General features: G+C 38.5%; 1 protein-coding gene across 10 annotated transcripts in view; it reads right to left on the reverse strand.

The window, feature by feature from the left end:
- Nucleotides 1-24,563, reverse strand: part of CDH8 (cadherin 8) — a 420,906-nt gene that overhangs the window by 134,958 nt on the left and 261,385 nt on the right. For all 10 annotated transcript variants that reach the window (XM_070063301.1, XM_070063302.1, XM_070063300.1 and 7 more), the window contains exon 8: nucleotides 14,401-14,537. In XM_070063301.1, the coding sequence (XP_069919402.1) occupies nucleotides 14,401-14,537 (137 nt within the window). The remainder of the gene's footprint in view (nucleotides 1-14,400; nucleotides 14,538-24,563) is intronic.

A 24,563-nucleotide genomic window follows, 5' to 3' on the forward strand; every position in this document is an offset into this window, starting at 1 on the left:
AGCATGTAAGTTAATGCATGAGTTAATCAGCTTGACATTGCCATTCCAGAATATATACATATCTCAAAAAACAGCATGTTGTATTAGATATATGCAAGTCTTGTTTGTAAGTTTAACTAATTTTTAAAGGATCAAAGAGGAAGGAGTCATGTCTTCCTATTTTCCAAGAATTCAACCCTCAACACATAGTCTGTATATATGGAATACTTGCTGAAATGAGCTGAATCCTATCTGCTCTGGTTATGTGTTAATTTGCTGCTCATGAAAGTTTGAATAAATTATTCTCTGATTTCTAGGAGACTGAGATAAAACAGTGCTTGCTTATCAAGGGCTCAACACCATACCAGGCTTGCTGCTCAGTGGGTGTTATTTTCAGTTTTCTTCATTTAAAAAATTCATTTATTATTTATTAGGAAGGCAAAGCAAGAAAGAGATAGAGAGGGAGTGGAGAGAAAGAAGAGGAGGGAGGGAGAGAGAGAGAAAGAGAAGAGAAATGAGTGAGTGCCCATCTGTTGTTTCACTGTCCATATGCCTACAACAGCCATGGTTATACAAGGCTAAAACCAGAAGCCAAGAACTTAATCCAGGTGTCTTGTTTTGCTGGCAGGGACCCAAGTACTTTTTTAAAAAAAACTTTTATTTAGTAAATATAATTTTCCAAAGTACAGTTTATGGATTACAATGGCTTTCCGCCCCCCATAACTTCCCTCCCGCCCGCAACCCTCCCATCTCCCACTCCCTCTCCCATTCCATTCACATTAAGATTCATTTTCAATTATCTTTATATACAGGAGATCAATTTAGTATATATTAAGTAAAGATTTCATCAGTTTGCACCCACACAGAACATAAAGTGTAAAATACTGCTTGAGTACTAGTTATAGCATTAATTCACATTGGACAACACATTAAGGACAGAGATCCCACATAAGGAGTAAGTACACAGTGACTCCTGTTGTTGACTTAACAATTTGACACTCTTGTTTATGGTGTCAGAAATCTCCCTAGGCTCTAGTCATGAGTTTCCAAGGCTATGGAAGCCTCTTGAGTTCGCTGACTTTGATCTTATTTAGACAAGGTCATAGTCAAAGTAGAAGTTCTCTGCTCCCTTCAGAGAAAGGTATCTCCTTCTTTGATTGCCCATTCTTTCTACTGGGATCTCACTCACAGAGACCTTTCATTTAGTGTTTTTTTTTTTTTGTTTTTTTTTTTTGTTTTTTTTTTTTTTTTTGCCAGAGTGTCTTGGCTTTCCATGCCTGAAATGCTCTCATGGGCTCTTCAGCCAGATCCTAGTGCCTTAAGGGCTGATTCTGAGGCCAGAGTGCTGTTTAGGACATCTGCCATTCTACGAGTCTGCTGTGTATCCCACTTCCCATGTTGGATCGTTCTCTCCCTTTTTTATTTTATCAATTAGTATTAGCAGACACTAGTCTTGTTTGTGTGATCCCTTTGACTCTTAGACCTATCAGTGTGATCAATTGTGAATTGAAATTGATCACTTGGACTAGTGAGATGGAATTGGTATATGCAATCTTGATGGGATTGTATTGGAATCCCCTGGCACATTTCTAACTCCACCAGGAACCCAAGTACTTTAACCATCACATATTATTTCCCAGGGTAAATATTTACAGGAACCTGGGTTGAAACAGAGCCAGGGATCAACTCCAGGCACTCTGGAACAGGATATGGGTATCCTAAGCAGTGGCTTTATCTGCTCTTCTACAAAGTCCACCCTAGTCTCTTTTTTTCCCTAGCTAATTTTAATTCCTCAAGGATTGAAATGGCATCCATAAAGGAAGCAGACCTGACACATCATTGTTACTCCTCTTCAGTCCCATGGGAAGTGAGATGATCAATTTTGGATGTCAATTGGACAGGTTTAAGAAATGAACAGAAACCTAGAAAAGCATTCTTGAAGTTGGGGAATGAAGAGATGAATGGACTAGGTGGGCAAGATCTGCCCTAAATGTGGATGACCACTATCAATTGCCTGAGGAGCTGGAGAGAATAATCTAGTTAGGATCCACTGGACAGCTGCCAGGCTTGCTGGCCTTTGGATCACAGGACTTCTATTTGTAACATCCTAAATGGAACTCAGGAAATTGTCTGGAACTGAGCACTACACCTTCCACTTCCCTTGTTCTGAGATCACCATACTGAACCAAGTCACTAACAGGTATCCTAGGGTCTCCTGCCTGCAGATGAGCTGCCATGGGCCTTATCAGCTACCATAATCATGTGAGCTGACCCCCTAGTAAATCCTCTTTCATATAACTAGATACATATCCAATGACTCTGTCTTTCTATAGAACCCTGACTAACACAGGAGGCGATCCCCTGTCCTAAAGGTGTTCTGGGGGTTAGAAATTATCAGCAATATAAGTAAGAGCATGTAATAACTGATGCCCACCACCCCAAATGAAATGGAAGCCCAGTTATCACAGTCTAAATTTCCACCACCTGGCTAAAGGACCCCTTGACCCAGCTCTGAAATGGCTGGTTGGTTGGGGTAGATAAAGATAAACAGGCACTTATTTTTAGCCCCTGTCTCTAAGCTTTGGATTAGGGATTCCTGTAATCAGAAAACGTGCTGCATTTTCATTCCTTTGGCTTTGCAGCTTTGTAACCTGCTTCTGCTTGTTCAATAGAGATCAGATTAAATGATAAATGGGTTTGTTGGGTAATGAAGTGTGGGCAGGCATTATTCAGGATTTGCCTCAAGGCCCTCCAAAGGAAAGAGAAATAAAGATTCCTAGATCAGAAGCCTTCCTCCTTAGGGAAAGAGATGGGGGACCTGAGGCTCCTCTCTGCCAGCACCTTTCTCATGGTCTCTGACTCCCAAGATTGGTTAATATTCTAAAGGAATCTGTCTCTGGGAGCACAGTCAATGCCCCACAATTTTCATACAAGGGGAGCAGAGGCGTTCCTGCCCTTTGTGTCTCAGCTTCACTCAGGAAAGCATGGCTTTAAAAAAATGCAGAAAGCCCTAGTGTATGTATGCCTGTCTGTCTGATATTTTTAATGAAGAGCTGAGTGGGGTGTATTAAAACAAAGATCCTTTTCACCAATCAATTAATAGTGTCTGTTTGGAATCAGAATTCATCAGGGTACTCCCTAGTGGTGTTAATGCCTTATTTCCTTTATTCATTCATTCATTTAGTAAATATTTATTGGAAGCCCCTAGCACTGGGCTGGGCCTCCAGGAAAAAACAGTGATCAATTATAAAACAATAATAAAACACTTCATGAGAGCAGGGACCTTATCTACTTATTCCCTTAAAAATGTAGTTTCAAAACCAAACCATATACATGTATATTATTGTTATCCTTGATCAGTCACTTGAAGGAAAAGAACACTTACATAACTAAGTGAGAACTTATAATAAGGGAATATGCTCTAGCCATAGGTATCAGGAAAGAATAATAATAGCCAACACTTACATTAGCACTTGTGTACTTGAAGTTATTTTAAGCATGCTAAATGCATTAGTAGATTTAACATGAGTTAATGGGGCCTGACATTATGGCATAGTGGGTTAAGCCACCACCTGCAGTGCCAGCATCCCATATGGGCACTGCTTCAAAACCCAGCTGCTCTACTTCTGAACCAGCTCCCTGATAATGCACCTGGGAAAGCAGCAGAGATGGCCCAAGTGCTTCAGCCTCTGATCCACGTGGGAGACCTGGAAGATGTTTCTAGCTCCTGGTTTCAGCCTGGCACAGCCCTGTCCCTGGTAGCCATTTGGGGAGTGAATCAGTGGATGGGTGATCTCTTTTGCTCTCTGCACCCCCCTCTCTTTCTGCAACACTGCCTTTCAATAAATAAAAATAAATCTTTAAAAATGAGTTAATGCAAGTTGCTAGGTAAGCTGAGAATCATATGAATTGATAGTTTCCTAATTGATAGATGTTAGAAATACAATGCCTACTCCTTATTCTCAAGTAAATAAGGTGTTGTTGCAAAGAATTATGAGTATGCATTCACTATCCTGAGAAGATTCTAGGAGAAAGGCAAGAAAACATTTGTAAGTGAAAGATCAATATCTCTAATTGGTCCCCCATATTGGGATTTGGCATCTAAGCCCAAAGTAAAATACTAACAGAATGTCCATATCATTTCCAACTCTCCCATCAAAAGGTGACATTTATTTCTTTTACCTTTGATTTTATTCTTGGTAATGTAACCAGTTTTTGTCAAGGGAACATTAGCAAAATTGATAAAAATAGAAACTTGGAAAGTGCTTGCTTGCTGGGGCCCAGTTTTCGCTTTCTTTTAACCTTGAAGGCACCACTGAAGAAGCGAAGCTACCCTACTGCAGGATGAGAGACCATGCAGAGCTAACTGTGCCAGCTAAGGTGCTCCAGATTAGCCAAGCCATTTGTACATTTTATTCAGGTTAATATGTAGATCCTTTAGTTCCATACAAACCAACCAAAAGACTGGCAAAACCAGTTTAAACTGAACTTTCTACCTTGCAGAACCAGGAGAAACACATGCATTATTTTAAGCCCCTAAGTATTTCTTTGGTTTACCATGCAACAGAAGTGAACCAATACATATCAGATTATCCAATGACTATTTTGAGTCCTTTTCTCTGTAAGCCCAAGCAGTTAGATAACCAGGAATGATAAACACAATATATAGATATAGTAGTTACATGATAGGAGCATGAAGCAGGTACTAGGCTTGGTCTGGAAGAGGAGAGAGAGGAAGACAGAAGAAGAGACAAGAAGGGGATGAGATAGAAAAGAGAAAGAATATTATTGAATCTTTACTGTATGCCTGGCTCTGTTTTATGCACTTTACCTACGGTGTCTCACTTGAGTCTCGTTACAAACTTCACATATTGCACCTGATGTTTCAAGAGATCATTTAACTTTCAAGTTGCACAAGAAGCATATGTGGGATCCAATATTTTGGCTGGGACAATTTGTCTTTGGAGTTTATGTCCTTAACTAATAACCTCCACTGCTTACTGATGGTTATAGCAATGTCTATGACCATGGGGTTTGGTGAGAAGAAAACTTTTAAAGTTTGCCAACTTAGCCAGCATGCTTAAATCTGACAGAGGAAAGAAGACCCTCCTATCAGATCCATATCAGCAGGGAAAATGATGCCCCTCAAATAATATGAATGTGATACTCCTTGAACAAACTCATAATTTGGTAGGTGCTCAGAATGAAATTGACTGGTTTTGCTTTGTCACTTTTTCTTAAAAACATTTATTTGTTATTTGAAAGGCAGAGTTACAGAGAAGAGGAAGAGATGTGGGGGGAGGGAAGGAGAGAGAGAGAAAGAGAGAGAGAAAGAAGTGGGGAGCTGACTGATTTTCTATCCACTGGATCACTCCTCCAAATGGTAGCAATGGCCAGGGCTGGGCCAAGCTGAAACAAGGAGCCAGGAGCTTCTTCTGAGTCTCCCACGTGGGTGGCAGGGGCCCAGGTGCTTGGGCCATTTGTCTCTGCTTTTCTAGGAATCCAGTAGGGAGCTGGATCAGAAGTGGAGCAGCCGGAACAAAAACTGGTGCCCATATTGATGCCAGCATCGCGGGTGGTGGCTTAACACTGTACACCACAATTCCAGCCCCTGCTTTGTCACTTCTGACACAATTTCACTAATAGTAATAAGAAATAATGGTAATGAGAAAATAAAGTTTAAATTGTAACCGCAGTTAAAATAATTATTAACATTGAAATTACTACCCAAAGTTTCACAGGCAAAATGGCAGCACTAAATATATATTTTCTTTATCACACACACCTCTCAAGTGTAGCGAATCATTTCAAATCATACAGATGGAAACAAAGAGAAAAAGAGGTGTTAAGTAACTGACCAACAAAGTGTATATAAGTGAAAAAAATGAGTTCATCCTAGCAAACTGAGTTAGACACCTGATTCCTCAGCCCCCCACCTTATCTCCTTTGATTTCCACACTAATAGCTGCATTTTCTCTCCAGGTCTTTATTATCTCTCCATCCCAAAAGAGGAACCAAAGTCTAAGGATAAATTAACACAATATCATTCTTTTTTTATATATGATCTGTTCAAATATCTAGTCTCTTCTGTACTTTATCTGGTATTCCAACCCTGGAGATGACTACTTGCTGTCAGTGGCCAATTTGTTGCAACTTGAAAAAAAATCTGGGTTTAGTGTTTGCTGCTTACCTACTCTCTGTTCTTCATATACAATTGTCTACAGTAATAATTGGTATAGAGACTTTGGGAAACGTGATTTATAAAGACAAACCAAAGCATTGCAAGGATAGGGGCCTCTTAACTATTCTCCTTTTGTAGATTAAAACTAAGGGGCTATTAATCACATTGACATCCAAAAAGAGTGCCTGGTTGAAATCTATATCTCCATTCTCAATCTGTGTGATCTTTCTAAAGTAGACCAGAAGAGAAGCAGGGAAAAGATGAATGAGATAAAGAGGTTGTGGGAGAAGATCGGTAGGACAGTTTCAGAACAAAAGGAAAACAAGGAGAAATTTCCCAGTCAATACACAGTTGTTCATAAAGTGTGCACTAGCAACAGTGGCAGGAGATTCATAAGAAAATTATATGGGCTACTCACAAGATTATATTCCTCTTGGACCTCATGAGTTATCTCCTTGAGCTTGGAACAACAACTCTAATTCTTCCGTTTAGGAATTATGGTGTGGATGATGAACCTTCCCTGAGAACCTGCAGCTTCCCCTACACTTTCCCATACTTTACTTCTCAGTTTTCTTCATACTATCCCTCTTGGCTAAGAACATTGATCTCCATTTTACAGCACCTGTATGGTTATCTGAGGTGGGAGTCTTGATAGCAACTCAGTAAAGGACTACATTCCCAGACAGTCATGTTAGTCCTACTTCTACGACTTCTCTGATACCTGGGAGCCCTTTAAATACTCCTCCAAACTTGAATTTCACTGAACATTTTGGACTCCAAGGACCTTTTCCCTTTTACAAGAATTGTCTAACCAGACATTTTCTTCTCTCTATTTTCATCATTCCACCCTACACAAGGGAATTACCCTAATCTTAATAAAGTTGTAGCCCTGATTATGTCAGAGAAAAACAATGATGTGTTTTGGGCAGGATCTTGATAAAGTATCTGAAATCTTTAGCTCAATCAGGCTATGGAAGCATGTGCCTGCTACATTTTTAAGACCATTGCTTAGCTGTTGGCCAATCTCCACCATACATGAATCAAGGGCAAGAGGAAAGTCAGGGAACAGACACTGAAAGCCCAGTGTAAGGGCTGGATTAACAGGAGTATAAACAATTTATCCATCATTTTCTAAAGATTATGAATGGATTCCATGCTAGGAGGCATAATTCTACTATGTTTAATTCAATTTTTACTACACCTAAGATTGTTAAGCAATTTTTGTTTCCATTCCATGGATGAGAAAACAGAGTAAAGAAGGGGAAATAATATACCCAGGGATATATGGCTAAGATATAGCTAAAACTCCAATTGCACCCAACTCCAGAATCCAAGGTTCCGCTAAATAATGAGCTGACTATAAAGGTATATATTTTTTCTAAGTGGCCTACGATGGACAAAGCAATTATTCTGGCAACTGGGCCCCATGCCAGGAAGAAACATTCCTTAAGTGCTAACAAACTACTATTTTCCCTGGGAGATTTAACCATCATTAGTGAAAAGCTTCATTTGCAATATTGTGTGCAGCCCACTGTAGTGGGCCAGAGCAATGCATTATCACTAACTCAAAGAGATTAATTTAATGGGCAATTATGTGCTTCCTGCCTTGAAATACTTTCAGGTAACCAATAGTTGTATGTTCTCTATAAATGACAATAGCCTGCTCTCAGGTACAGAGCCTCAAAGATTTTTGCCACTTTTCACTTCGTATCATCAAGTCCTCTGTCAAGGACACTCTAAAAATTGGCATTCAATATCTTTGGAATACCCTTGCAGGGACTCACTTCTAAGCAAACTGACTCCCTCAATATCCTCAGTTATCCTTACCTCTCCTATGGCATTGCTGGTTGCTCATGTTCTCTCATGTGGCAAACCTGAGCCCTAAATTTAGGGAAATCTCACATAAGTAGTGCAGAAAATTTTTTTTGTGTGTGTATTTTTTTTAACTTTTATTTAATGAATATAAATTTCCAAAGTACGATTTATGGATTACAATGGCTTCCCCCACATACCGTCCCTCCCACCCACTACCCTCCCCTTTCCCACTCCCTCTCCCCTTCCATTCACATCAAGATTCATTTTCGATTATCTTAATATACAGAAGATCAGCTTAGTATACATTAAGTAAGGATTTCAATAGTTTGCTCTCACACAGAAACATAAAGTGAAAAATAATAGATGACTTTTTTTAAATGATGATGAAATCAGATCAGACCTATTGTCATGTTTAATCCCAGTGAGAGTCAAGTTGGGAGTTGATAATTTCTTTTTTCTTTTTTTTTTTACAGAGGATCAGTTTAGTATACATTAAGTAAAGATTTCAACAGTTTGCACCCCCATAAAAACACAAAGTGAAATATATTGTTTGAGTACTCGTTATAGCATTAAATCTCAATACACAGCACATTAAGGATAGAGATCCTACATGAGGAGTAAGTGCACAGTGACTCCTGTTGTTGACTTTACCAATTGACACTCCTGTCTATGGCATCAGTAGTCTCCCTATGCTCCGGTCATGAGTTTCCAAGGCTATGGAAGCCCTCTGAGTTCTCCGATTCTTATCTTGTTTAGACAAGCTCATAGTCAAAGTGGAGGTTCTCTCCTCCCTTCAGAGAAAGGTACCTCCTTCTTTGAAGACCTGTTCTTTCCACTGGGATCTCACTCGCAGAGATCTTTTGCCAGAGTGTCTTGGCTTTCCATGCCTGAAATACTCTCATGGGCTTTTCAGCCAGATCCGAATGCCCTTAGGGCTGATTCTGAAGCCAGAGTGCTAAAGAGGAAATCCAAATGGCCAACAGGCACATGAAAAAATGTTCAAGGTCATTAGTAATCAGGGAAATGCAAATCAAAACCACAATGAGGTTTCACCTCACCCCGGTTAGAATGGCTCACATTCAGAAATCTACCAACAACAGATGCTGGCGAGGATGTGGGGAAAAAGGGACACTAACCCACTGTTGGTGGGAATGCAAACTGGTCAAGCCACTATGGAAGTCAGTCTGGAGATTCCTCAGAAACCTGAAGATAACCCTACCGTTCGACCCAGCCATCCCACTCCTTGGAATTTACCCAAAGGAATTTAAATTGGCAAACAAAAAAGCGGTCTTCAGCCTAATGTTTATTGCAGCTCAATTCACAATAGCTAAGACCTGGAACCAACCTAAATGCCCATCAACGGTAGACTGGATAAAGAAATTATGGGATATGTACTCTTTAGAATACTATACCGCAGTAAGAAACAACGAAATCCAGTCATTTGCAACAAAATGGAGGAATCTGGAACACATCATGCTGAGTGAAATAAGCCAGTCCCAAAGGGACAAATATCATATGTTCTCCCTGATCGGTGACAACTGACTGAACACCAAAAAGGAAACCTCCTGAAGTGAAATGGACACTATGGGAAACGGTGACTTGATCAGCATAGCCCTGACTGTTAATGAACAACTTAATACATTATCCCTCTTAGTAGTTTTTTTGTCTGTTCTACTTAATATGACTGGTTTAATTCTGTAATTAATACACAGTTATTCTTAAGTGTTAAAAATTAACTGAAATGTGAGCCCTGTTAAACATAAGAGTGGGAATAAGAGAGGGAAGAGATGTATAATTTGGGACATGCTCAGGCTGACTTGCCCCAAATGGTAGAGTTAAAAACATACCAGGGGATTCCAATTCAATCCCATCAAGGTGGCATGTACCAATGCCATCTCACTATTCCAAGTGATCAATTTCAGTTCACAATTGATCATAATGAAAGGACTAAGAGTCAAAGGGAGCACATAAACAAGTTTAGTACCTGCTAACACTAACCGATGGAATAAATAAAGGGGAGAGTGATCCAACATGGGAAGTGAGATACTCAGCAGACTCATAGAATGGCAGAAAAATTTTTTTAAAAATCATCATCAAACAAAAAAACAAAAACATCTTCGCTCTTCGCTCTGTCTTCCTTTGCAGTACCGTCAATTTTAATCACATGTATTTTTTTTTTTTTTTTAGTTGAGGGGAGGAGAATTTGTGAAAACTAGATTCCTGATTCCTAATCTCTAGATTCTGATTTGGTAGGTCTTGGATGAAATCCAGGGCGATTTTTGTTTATTTGATTGAAACAATTATCTAGGTGATTCTAGTCTGCATTAAAAACCAGTCTCCTAAAATATACTTTGTTGTGTTCTATATTCTCTGTTGCTCAGCTTCCCAAACAATGAAATGGGAACTTAATATCAACTTGAAAATTTCAAAGCTTTATTTTGTCCATGAGGCAATATTCCTATCTCAGTTATAAATGCTAGACAAGGAGGGCTAGATCTAATCATACCTACTTGTCTTTCTGCCATCACAGCCTTGTCGCTGTTACCCTAGACTTCTGTTTTGTATAGGAAAACTATTTCATTCACTTCCTCAGGAAATGATGTGGCAGTGTCAGATGCTCATAGGAGGAGGAGGAGGAGGAGGAGGAGGAGGAGGAGGAGGAGGAAAAAAAGAAAATCTAAGGGAGGCTTCTGTGGATGGCATTTAGAAGCATGTATCCTGCAGTTAATCAGCCAGTTCCAATGTTACACCTCTACCCCTGCAAATCTGTTCTCCATAAAACCTCGGGAATGTTCCTTAACCTGTGGCCGAGCTTTCTTGTCTGAACAATGTATATAATATAGTACCAATTTTCAAAGTATGTTTTGAGAATTAAATGTATTGTAGGTCTTACACTATGTTTTGACAGTGTTTAATTTATGAAGTGAATTCACCTAAAATCTTCTCAATCATGCCAAAGGCAGTCATGCGCTGCAGTTTCAAGAGAGGATAGGGTTGCAATTAGCAGGGAAATGTTATCTAAGCCTAATGTCTCATTAGCACATGGGTGTCTGTTTTACTGCCAGCATACATGGTGGGATGGCAGCCTGGATCCTTACCATTGGAATGCTTGGGTAATACACACACAGTGAGTGAAGTATCTCAGCCTTGGTTAAGTGAATCTTACACAAGAGGATAAAGAACATTTTCATTCTCATTAAAAGATAACAGATGGACTTCTGTAAAATCCACTTTTTGGCTTAATTTCATTTGTTTAAATCTTTTGTCTGATGAGATGGCATTCTGAGAATAATTTTAATTTGTTCTCCCTGGAATGAAAATTTCTTTATCATTATTAGCACCTCCCCCAGTGGGGTTCTGTTATTCAGGGTAGTTTTAAATATTCATCTCGGACAAATAAAACAAATCTCTCTTTATTATTTGTTCCCCAAGACATGGTCTGTGGCTTTGGAAGATAAACGTTACGCGATGGGCTAAGTAAACAAAACAAGGTTCTCCGCTAAATACATAATGATTCTGATTTTTTTCTAGGTTCTCCACGATCTTATAGAAATAAGATACTTCTTGCAGGATTTAGAACAAACATGGTTTAATTGTACATTTATAGTTTCCAGCTGTATGTCATCCCCAGCTTTTATCTTTACAAATAAAATTTACAGTTCTCTTTTGCATCCTCATTCTAGTAAGTTCTAGAAAAGTTATATGAAATTTTAAAAATCAGTAAACATCTAAATTTACAGTCTAACATTTCCTAAGAATTTGAATTTGAATTAAGCTTGTTTCTTGGCCAATATATGCCTGTGTATTTTGTGTGCTTTTCAATCTCTGAGCTAACAAACAAAGTAAAAGGTCAGAAAACCCCCACCGATTTTAAGAGAATAACATATTTTAAAAGGTTCACAGACAAACTGAGGAGCATGGTGGGGGCAGAGATACACTGTATTCATACTGAACCAACTATAAACCTTTAGAACACACTGGAGTTATTTCAATGAAAAAAAATGAAGAAAATGTTATTTGTTCTACTCACATTTTTAACAATTTGGTTATACTTTATTTGTAACAATAAGTTTAATGGCAATTTGTTAAGTGAAATAGTTTGCTGATACACAAAGGTAATTTTTTTTATTTATTAGGAAACAGTACTTTAATAGAATCATAGATTCTTTGAAGGAAGCCCATCATTGCATTTTTGTTCACTTGGACTGTATGGAATTGTTGGGATTCTCATCCCTTATCACCTTCCTTACCTCTCTGTCTTCTGTTTTGGATATCTCAGCAGATTAAACTTATTCATTTTCATACGCAGGTGCTTCCAGGTGCTGCTGGAAGGAAAACTCCAAGAAGGCAGTTTGCCTATTTTACTCCCTGCTATCCTTCCTAGACACCAAATGAGTACTTGGCAAATACCAAACATGCAATAAATAACTGCTGAACAAAGGAGCAAATGGATGTCTTCCCTGACTGGGTCTGGTACCCTTGCCACCCAGGAGTTAAGAGCTCATTGCCCTAGAACATCTGCTTTTGGATCTGTCTTCCCTATTTGCCTGTGATTCCTTGCAAATGAGTCTTTTGTTTCTGGATTTCCCTAAAACGTTTGTTACGCACCTGTTCTGTGTATTCATTTATTTTTGCTTCTTAGAATTGAGTACACGATTGCTTCTAATTAGGATAACTTTGATGAATATGTAAGTAAAGGCATCTACCACATAAAAAAGTAACATGAATTAAGGCTAACTCAACTACCTTGTACTCAATATGTAAGAAAAAATTTTGAAGGTATTTCTGCCTTCATACTTTAAGGAAAACTAGGACTCTCTTGAGCTTCTTATAAAACCTTAAACCAATCTAAATAAATATAGTTTTTCTCAGAGGCTTAAAGTGATACTGGGGCTTCAATATTTTAAATTACACAAAGTTCATGTTTGTAACCTTCTAAACTGAGTGAACACTCTTAATAAAACAGTATTACCAAATAGTGTTTTCTACTCTATGTTATAAGAAGAAACTACTGTCAGAGTAACACATTAGGGAAGAGAATTGTTCTGTGAAGGCAGGAAAAGCAGCAAAACTTCCATGATTTTGTCTCCATCCAGAACCAAAGCTTGATAGTTTTGAAATCACACATCAACTTGAATATATGATGTTTTCCTGTATTCAGGGCTTCTTTAAGACACAGACACTTCCCACTCTTGAATTTCACTCTTTCCACAGAAGTTCATTTTATAAGACTCCATGTGTTCGATTTTCCCCATATCACAGAACAACAAAATACCAGAATCAAGTTTTGACTCAAATTAACTGTGTATCTCAGACATGTGCCTCCTGTTTTCAGATTAGCTTCCAGAGACCAAAGAGTGAATTTGGAGGCATACATCCTAGAAGTATCATCTGCAGCCTCCAAATGGTGTGGATATCCATGAGTCCTACTTGACTGTTAGCTCCTTGTCTGTCTTCTCTTTACCCAAATTCCTTAAAGAATTTATTCTTTCCCTTGAATTTGTGTACAGCTTTTAAAGGTCTCATCAAGTTTTCCAGCTAATAAGCAAAATGTATTTTGTTTAAAAACAAAATGAATTTGTTCCTCTTTTGCATGGGTTTAAAGAACAGAAATATGGACTGGTGGAGTGCAAGCTCTCCAAGATAGTGCAGAACTGAATTTCATCATACAGCTATTGTTTAGAGACTCAACAGTATCATCAAATGCGAAGAAGCCATGCTCATTAAAAGTCAACAGAAAGATTAATATATGTTATTTTACTAACCCAGAACTTACTACCCTATCATTAAAAGCTTAAAATGTCACATGCAATCATGAAAAAATTATATCAAATTAATTTTGAAGATAGAAGTTTAGCCTATCATTACTATATAAAATATATTAAACTCTAAAAGAGTTATCTATATCTATAAGCTCACCTCCACAACATAATATAAATTGATATTATGAAGTTCCCTTCTATGTTTTCCACATGTTATGTGTATGTGTATTTGTATAATTAAATATATGAGTACTCTTTTCTATGTTGCATATTTCTATTAACGTTTACCTATTAACATTTACTTACTTAAATTACAGTGTATAGTTCTTGAATACTTTCAATCTATCCTTTTATTACAAATATTTTATCATATTTTGAAATGTAAATCATTGTGGTGGCTAAATAAAAGGTATAAATATATAAAATATAAAACATTTGGATGTAAGAATGTTTTTTTCCACATATATCTTACAACATTTTGGTAATTTACCACAAGGTAAATTACTGTGTGCTGAGATTATACATTCAAGGGCTCTTTGGGAACAATAGGATAAGTTCCATTGCTAAAATATATAATGGAAAGAAGGACCACTTATCAAGTGATCAGGAAGCACAAATTTAACTCAGCCACATGAGAATAAATGAACAAATCCAAGCACTTACTAATTTCAGTAGCAATGATTGTTATGTTGTGCCAAACACTTAATTCTCTGTCAAGTGGTGTTGCCAGCGTTATCTTCCCATCATCTGCATTAATGTTGAACTGTCTCTCCAGGTCAGTGTGCCGGTCGATGGAAAACCTACAAAACAGACATATCTGTAATCTACTTCAGTGTTTATATGATCCATGCATTCCACAGCAGACCTTGAGTAATCCTCGGAGAGCCATAGTTGTAAAGTCAAATGTTTTGGGAAACTCAGTGGTATCATAATTTGTAAAACAAAATGACTGAATGAGACACAAGAAACTCAACAATTATTGTCCAAGGAGCAATTAGCTACCTATGCAACATGGAGGTCATAAACTACCATCACTTTCAATAGGTAGCATCTTCAAAAACGGATGCTGATGAAGAGTTAATTGGACAATCCATCACATTTATTAGACAGCTTATGATAATTAGAACTTGCCACAAAATATCATATAAAACAATGAACTAAAGCCCAAAGCAGTATGGAGCTAGGCAATAAGCAGCTCATGACAATTTAAGGGAAATATATGTTTTGTTAAACGTTCATTTGACTGAATTACATGTAGAGGTTTCATTTCAATTTTGGTAGTGGTTGTTTAGTTTTCATTTTAAGCAAAGTATGCATATTTAGGTTTGCTGTTCATCTCAAGTCATAGAAAGCAGATCATTGTTGATTCTGTATGAAATTTTTTAAAGTCAGAGTTGATATTTTAGCATATTTGCAACACTAAATTAAAAATTTCATGTGGACGTGTTAGTAGTTCCTCTACTAAAAAAACTTTCAGAAAAGATTGTAAGCAAGATGTTCAGTGTCAAGAGTAAACTACTTCTCAGGAACACTAGGTATCAAGGTAACACATAAATTATCTATGCACAAGACTTATTAATACGTTTTATACATAAAGATTTGCTTTGGTTATAGAACATTGTATCCAATTAAATTAATGTCATACAGAATACCAACATACTTAGAAACATTTGCCCATAAGTGAATATTGAAAAGAATTAAAACACGATAGAATGGAAGCCCAAAGAAGGACATGTACAATCCCATTCCAGGAAAAACTTCTGTAGAAATCTCATATTGGAGGCAAGCTCCTCCAAAGTACACAGGAAATCTCTCTATTCAGTGATTTTCATTAACTCCCAAATATGAAATATGGTCCATGGTCAATTGGTACAGAATATTTCCTTTTTTATACATTTTTTTCATGAGAATTTACTGTGGAATCAAAAAAAAAAGACAATACTACTACAGGGAAATGAGAAAAAAATAAATTTCTATAATCTTCCTTGGTTTTTTAATATTTTAGTACATTTCATTGCAAACTTTTTATATGTTTGTATATGAATATGTATCTCTTCATAGATATTCATATATAGCTATATTTAGTCACTAGTCAGGTAAGTCAGATAAGCAGGTAAAATAGGTACACAAATGTATTTTTCTCCCTCCTTTTAGCAATATTTTCATAAGAAATGATATTACCATCCTTTATACTGGATTCAAAAGTTATCAGAAATTATATCCTTGTTATATCCTCATCACCAAAGACAAGTATCATTAAAGAATTTGGAATAATATTATAAAGAACTTAATGTTATTGATTTTTATGTTGACAAATTATCTTTAAAAACATTTGAATGAAATTATAATTCCTGATTTAACAATTTCTATGCTCCAAATATAACCAAGAAACTGACTCCCAGCTCAACTCCCATAGATGACTGGAGAAGTTCAGAAAGGATTTAACTCAAAGACAGATGGGAATTAACAGTGCTCCAACAAAATCCTGAGAATGAAGTGTTTATTGTGAAGTGTTTGAATCTGTTATACTATGAAAGAAAGAAGAAAAGCCATTTTTCTAAGGAACAATGATGATTAATCAATTAGATCAGGGGGATTTCTAATTTAACCATAGAATCCCTGAACAGACATGAGTTCTGTTTCAGGTATCATGTATACTGATTCTTAAAAGAGCTAAAAAATAGAGAGAGAACTAAATAATCACTTTCTTCATTCCATTCATAGATAAACTTTGCATGCATTTACGGGTCCTCTAGATTTTATTATCTCACATCTGATAATTCACATATTCTCTCATCAACCAATTGCCCTGAGGCTACAGGAAACTAAGCACATGAATCCCAAACCAGAAACACACTGCATGGCTATCTTGTTGTCCAGCAGTTGTCTTGAACTTCTAACCTAGACAAAGTAGTGGGAACAACTACAGGGTATTTGGAGTTTGGCAATTAGAAAGAAAACCCTTATTTAAATATGTCACACATATCACAAATTTGGAGCAAATGGTATCTGTTATGTATTGCTGTTTCTGAGATGATTACTGCGTTTACTAAGCCTTAATTTCTTTGCTGATAAATATGAAACACCTATATACCAGAAGTGGTTGTAAAAATAAAGGGGTTGGCACTGTGGCATAACAGATAACGCTGCCGCTTGTGACACCAACACTTCATATGGGTGCCAGTTTGTGTCCTGGCTGCTCTACTTCTGACCCAGCTCCCTGCTAATGGCCTGGAAAAAGCAGCAGAATATGGCTCAAGTATTTGGGCCTCTGCCTCCCACGTGGGAGACTGGATCAATGTTCCTAGCTTCAACTTGACCCAGCCCTGGCCCATGTGGCCATTTGGGACTGAATCAGCAAATGGAAGGTTCTCTCTCAGTCTCACCCTCTCTCTCTCTGATAAAATAAACTCTTTCAAATAAAAAAATAAATCAGGTAAAAAATAAAGTATAAAGCACAAGTCAGTCTCTATCACTATTAAAAATAGATATAAGGGGGCCGGCGCTGTGGTGCAGTGGGTTAATGCCCTAGCCTGAAGTGCAGGCATCCCATATGGGCGCCGGTTCAAGATCCGGCTGCTCCTCTTCTGATCCAGCTCTACTGTGGCCTGGGAAAGCAGCAGAAGATGGTACAAATCCTTGGGCCCCTGCACCCACGTGGGAGACCCAGAAGAAGCTCCTGGCTCATGGCTTTGGATTGGCGCAGTTCCAGCCGCTGTGGCCAATTGGGGAGTGAACCAGTGGATGGAAGATCTCTCTCTCTCTCCCTCTCTCTCTCTCTCCCTCTCTCTACCTCTCCTCTCTCTGTGTAACTCTGACTTTCAAATAAATAAATAAATCTTTAAAAAAATAGATATAAGATCATCTTCATCATCATCATCATCACTGTTATCATCCCTTGTCGAATGAAACTTTAATAAATATCCCTTTTTAGAGCATGCCTAAAGAAGAGAAAGCCCCTTCCTTAAAAAGTTGTAGAAGGTAGAAAAGTAGAAAAGCATTTGAATATTATTGAATTTTTGCATTTCTACCAAAGGCAGAGCTTCCCCCCCTCATTTTTAAGTTCTATTTCATGACAGACGTTATGGGATGACTCATAAGAATTGATAAAGGAGGCTATAAATACAGCCCTTTAGTAAGATCAGAAGTAAGAATGTCATAATATTATAAGATTACACAATAGAAAGAACTTGATGAGAAAGAAATTACTTAGCTTAAAATTCAGTTTAAAGTTTACCTCAACTATTTTGAGAAACTCCTTGCTACCTCTGTACAAATTTCACACACTTTATTGTCTTATCATAAAGGCTCCAAGAATAGCTAAAAAACACAGAAATTGTAACTCAACGTTGGAGTCAACAGGCATGCACTAAACACCAAATCTGTACCAAGCAGAGTGTTAAGTGTTTTTCCCTTCTTCCATACTGCTCTCTTTGGTTTCTTAACAGTGGTCCCTTGGTATTCAGAGGTGGTGGAGAAGACCAATTCTAGGATCTCCCAAGAGTATGTTCAAGTCCCTTACATAAAGGGGCATAGTATTTGCATGGAATTTATGCACATGCTCTATACTTCAAATCACCTCTAGATTACTTATAATACCTACTACAATGTAACTACTGTTACACTGTTGTTATAACATTGCTTAGAGAATAATGACAAGAAAACACAAGTCTGTAACATGTTCATAACAGAGAAAACCCCCCATTGTAGGCCTACAGTGGTACAGGAATGAGATGCAAGGTGAATGATCATGGAATGCTAAAGACCTGAAATGAGGGAAAGGTACAGCAGGGTGCGCTTGAAAGTCACTTCTTTCACACTGATTCAGCATAGTGCTTAGCAATGGGACACATTCAAATTTTGCTATTTGGAAGTTTTTGGAACTTTTTTTTGACAGGCAGAGTTAGACAGTGAGAGAGACAGAGAAAGGTCTTCCTTTTTCCATTGGTTCACTCCCCAAGTGGCCGCTACAGCCAGCGCTGCGCCGATCCAAAGCCAGGAGCCAGGTGCTTCCTTCTGGTCTCCCATGCGGAGGTAGGGCCCAAGGACCTGGGCCATCTTCCACTGCCTTCCCGGGCCACACCAGAGAGTTGGACTGGAAGAGGAGCAACCGGGACAGAATCCGGCGCCCCAACCGAGACTAGAACCCAAGGTGCCGGCGCCGCAGGTGGAGGATTAGCCTAGTGAGCCGCGGCGCCAGCCCGTTTCTGGAACTTTTTTAAAAAAGATTTATTTATTTATTTGAGAGGAAGAGTTGCAGAGAGAGAGGGAAAGACAGAGAGGTCTTCCATCTGCTGGTTTACTCTCCAAATAAGCTCAATGGCTGGAGCTGGGCTGATCCGAAGCCAGTAGTCAGGAGTTTATTTTGGGTCTCCCACACTGGTGCAAGGGCCCAGGCATTTGGGCCATCCTCTGCTGCTTTCCCAAGCCATTAGCAGAGAGCTAGATTGGAAGAGGAGCAGCCCGAACTCAAACCAGCACCCTTATGGGATGCTGGCACCACAGGCAGAGGATTAAACTACTACACCCAGTTTATAGGACTTTTAAAAATATTTTTTATCTGCAGTTGTTTGAAACTGAAAATGCAGAACCCTGGGGGTAGAGCAGATCAACTGTATAATGCCTAAAAGAAAAATATCACCCTTGAGACAATTGCTAAATAGCTGAGCCAGAATAAATACATAGGTCCGATTCATTCTGAAGTCCATGCATCAGTTGAGCACAGATGGGTTCATATTATTCATGCATAAAGTGAGTATAGTAAGAGCATCTGACTAACAGGATTGTGAGCATTTGAAAAAACGATGAGACGAGATGATGCATGTGGCTCACTTCAGCAACACATGCAAGCCAACCACTAAGCACCAGGCACTGTGCCAAGGGCTCTCATTGCTTGTACGACAGTGACATCCTTACGTGCTTTACCTGCATATTCAATTTTCTGTACTGAGAGCTAGAATACAGAGTGCTATGATTTGAATGCTTGTGTGCCCTTAAAATTTATATGTCGAGTGGCCGGCATTGTGGCACAGTGTGGTAGGCCACTGCTTGTGATGCTGGTATTCCATACCATTTCCAATCCAGCTTCCTGCTAATGCACCTGGGAAGGCAATGGAAAGGGCTAGGGCTGATGTCACACATGTGGGAGACCAGGTAGAGTTTCTGGCTCCTGGCTTTTGACTGGCCCAAATCCGGCTGTTATAGTCATTTGAGGAGTGAACAAGTGGGTGGAAGACCCCCACCCCCCATACACACACTATCTTTCAAATAAATAAATCATTTCATGAAAAAAGTTATACATTGAAATTCTAACCTCAAGGCAATAGCCTAAGAAAGTAGAATTTTTAGATGTGACTAGGACATAAGAGTTCTGATCTAACTGATAGAATTAGTGCCTTCCTAAAAGAGATCCCAAAGAGCTAGCAAGTAGCAAGTCCATTTCCATCATGTGAGCACACAGCAAGAAGTCAGCAGTCAGCAACCCAGAAATCAGACCTCACTAGCCTCTGACCACACTAGCACACTCACCTTGGACTTCTCACTTTCGAGAACTGTAAGAAATGAATTCTATTCCTCATCTGCTTCTCAATCTATGGTATTTTCTTAGAACAGCCAAAATGGACTATAGCACAGAGTCTAACAAGTAATGATTTTTCTTATTTTGGAATACACTGATTTGCACATTTCCTAGGTACCTATATATTAACAAGCAATATCTAAACAAATAGGATTTGCTCAAAATGTATGATAAGAATTTACACTTTTTGTAAGTCAGAGAACAAAACCTCCATTTTCTATGTTTTTTATAGGCCGCTGGATAAATTTTTTAAAAGACTTATTTATTCATTTGAAATGCAGAGTTACAAAGAGGCAGAGGCAGAGAGGGAGAGAGGTCTTCCATCTGCTGGTTCACTCCAAAGATGGCCACAACAGCTAGAGCTGTGCTGATCCGAAGCCAGGAGCCTGGTGCTTCTTCTGGGACTTCCACATGGATGCAGGGGTCCAAGGACTTGGGCCATCTTCCATTGCTTTCCCAGGCCACAGCAGAGAGCTGGATTGGATGTGAAGCAACTAGGACTTGAACCAGTGGCCATACGGGATACTAACACTGCAGGCAGCAGCTTTATCTGCTACGCCACAGCACTGGCCCCTGAATAAATTTTTAATCCACTTTCATTTTCCCACAGACTCTTCTCTGTTCAATTGCTTGACACTCTGGCCTGGGTTTCTGGCTATTTCTTCTTGGGCTACCAGAACAGACCAAGGGCATAGTCCCCTGACATCTTTATAATCTTATTAAGAACATGGATCCTGGTACTAATACCTGAGCTCCCTTTTTTGCTTCATCCCTGACTTTGGATGATCTAGTCATGCCATTATTGTCTTTCTGCCCTTGTTGTTAAGTAAGGATTATTATGGTATTTGTGAGGTTGAAGTGAGATAATATGTATAAAACACTTATAAAGGCACTGCATACTTAAGAATATTCAATAAATGTATAATAAAATATTTAATATTAATATTACTTACAGGGAAACAATAAAAATTTTACTTATGATTCTCTGGTCCCTTCCCAGGTACAGGTAGCACTCCTTCCACTGACTGTTTCACTTTTCTGTTCCTCAACAAGTACATGTGGATTTTCATATCCATGGAAGCAAGTATTGCAAAGATGCTAGTCTAAGTGATTAAAGACAAACCTGAGAAGTGGGTGAGTGGGTAACTGGCAAAGTAGTTAAAACAACTTTTGGGATATCTGCATCCCATATTAGAGTGCCTGGATTTGAGTCCTGGATCCACTCCTGATAATGTGCTCCCCGGGAGGAAGCAAGTTTGTCTCAAATACTTGGGTACCTAAAATTCAAGTGAAAATTGAGATTGAATTCCTGGCTTCAGGTTGGCCAAGCCTCAGCTGTTGCGAGCATCTGGGGAGTGAAATAGTGGATGGATAATCTGCTTCCAGCTGTCTTTCTCTGCCTCTCTTTCAAATAAATATAAAGTAAAAATTTTTAAATATGTACAGCTGGGGGCCGGCACCGTGGCTCACTTGGTTGATCCTCTGCCTGCAGCACCTCCGCCTGCAGCCAGCATCCCATATGGGTGCCGGGTTCTGGTCCCGGTTGCTACTCTTCCAGTCCAGCTCTCTGGTGTGGCCTGGGAGGGCAGTGGAAGATGGCCCAAGTGCTTGGGCTCCTGCACCCGCATGGGAGACCAGGAGGGGGCACCTGGCTTCCGGCTTCGGATTGGTGTAGCGCCAGCCGTGGTGGCCATTTGGGGAGTGAACCAGGGGAAGGAAGACCTTTCTCTCTGTCTCTCTCTCTCTCACTGTCTATAACTCTACCTGTCAAACAAACAAAAAAATTATGTACAGCTGGTGAGGCAGAGTAAGCAATATTATAAAGTACTTCCATTTCTAGTACCACTTTAGGTATTTATTTTTCTACCAACTTTTCGGACCAAAATCTATTGGCCCAAAATCTCTATCACACAAAATGTCTATTGCAGGCTCAAATATTTTTGGACAGATTGAATTCTGTGTTATTATTGAGTATTTTAAGAGCTTTTTTTTCCCTTTTTTTAAATTTATTTTTTAAGGAATACAAATTTCATAAGTACAACTTTAGGAATATAGTTATTCTTCCCACCATACCCACCCACCCACCTACACTCCCATCCCTCTCCTCCTCCCCCTCCCCTTGCCAGTTCAATTCTCCATTAAGACTCATTTTCAATTAACTTTGTACACCAGAAGACCAACTCTATACTACACACACACACACACACAAAAAAAAAAACTCTTTGAAAATTAGTTTTACAATTAACTATAATAATACAACTCATCAAGGACAGAAGTCCTGCATGGGTAGTTGGTACACAGTTACTCCTGTGGCTAATTTAACAATTAACACTCTTATATATGACATCAGTGACCACCCAAGGCTCTTGACATGAGCTTCCTAGGTTCTGGAAGCCTTTTGAGTCCACAAACTCTGTCAGTATTTGGACAAGGCCATAAGCAAAGCAGAAGTTCTCTCCTCCCTTTAGAGTGAAAAGTACATCCTTCTTTGATGAAGACTTCTTTCTGCTTGGGTCTCAACTCATGGAGATCCTTCATGTAGAACATTTTTTCCCACAGTGTCTTGGCCAAAATGTTTTCACAGGCTTTTTAGCCAGACCAGAAAGACGTAAGGGCTGATTCTGAGGTCAGAGTGTTACTTAAAGTGATTGTATGAGCTTTATTTTAAAAGTGAAATAGAAATCAAGCCACTTTTAGGAATATTCTCAGAAAATGTGGCCCTCTCACCCCTCACCATCCCACTTCACACACATATACCAGCTATATCAACTCTATCTCTTGCTGCAAGATTCATCTTGTTTTATTCTGGTCCTCAGAGCTGTTCCCATCCATTCTATCCTTCAGTTCCTTCCTTACTCTCCTATCATTTTATGGCTATAGTACCTGCAGTAAGGGTCACTACTAAATTGCAAGACTTTGATAGTTTTTCCCTCAAGTCAATGCACAGAAAACACTTACAAAGAGAAACAAAATGGTTAAAAATAATAAATGTAGAGTAACAACTTAAATTTTAGAATATAACATATTGTGTAAGTTCTCAGCATAGTATGATATGAGGTAGATACTTTGGAAGGAGATCTTTAGGCCACTTTGTTTTCCTGGGATTCCCAATGCCCTTTATATTGTAGTACATAGGCTGAATGAAAACCTTAGAAGCCAGAGAATCTATAGTAGAATCATACCTGGAGGATCACATTGAAACTATTTACCTCACAACCACTGTGGAAGATAGTATGGAGATACCTCAGAAATCTGAATACAGACCTACCATATGATCCAGCCATCCCATTCCTGGGAATTTATACAAACCAAAAGAACTCAGTATATGATGAATAGTCATGTGTACCCCCATGTTCATTACAGTACAAGTCACAATAGCTAAGATATGGAACCAGTCCAGAAGTCCATCCACTATTGACTGGAAAAGAAATTATGGTATATATACACTATGGAGTCCTACTTGGTTGTAAAAAAATACATAAATAAAAGAAATCCTGTCTTTTGCAACAAGATGGTCACAACTGGAATCCATTATAGTTAATGAAATAAATCAATCACCAAAAGACAGATATAATATGCTTCTCCTGATCTGATGTAATAGAATAGTAAAATGTAGTGTATTGGTCTGAAACAGACATCTTGATATTTGATGATTGTTTATAACACTTGTCTCTTTCATAAAGGAACAGTGCTTTGTTTAGAAGTGTTTCTTTTTCTTCATGCTATTTGTTGAGCTCCATTATTAAATTAGGGTTAACTATATGCTCATTAAGTATACTGAAAATAGATCATGGTAAAGGTTAAGAGTGGGAATCTGAGAGGGAGAGGGAGGAGGGGTTTGGGGTAGGGGAGGATGACAGTGTTGGGGGGTGGGGATCCCACTACGTTATTAATCTGAATATATGAAATACATGAAACTTGTATAACTAATAAAATTTTTTAAAAAGAAACAAACTGCATACCTCCTCTTAATCTCATATGCTCATCTACAAATGGTAGAAATGATCTACTTCACAGAGTAGTACTTTGCAGTAAGTGAATTGATAAGTGACTCACATTAGACACAAGAAGAAAGATAATGAACCTATTTCTCTATCCATATGGGATCTCTTTAGGCTCATATTGACTGTGGAGATGAAAATCCAGAAAATGGAAAGATAAAAATAAAGTCTGCCATTTGCATCCTTTAAGGGTTTATGCAAAAACAAAACCATTCAAGTGACAGTTTAAAAGCATTCTAAAATTCCTT

The sequence above is a fragment of the Oryctolagus cuniculus genome, chromosome 18 (assembly GCF_964237555.1).
Source record: "Oryctolagus cuniculus chromosome 18, mOryCun1.1, whole genome shotgun sequence".
Classification (NCBI taxonomy): Eukaryota; Metazoa; Chordata; class Mammalia; order Lagomorpha; family Leporidae; genus Oryctolagus; species Oryctolagus cuniculus.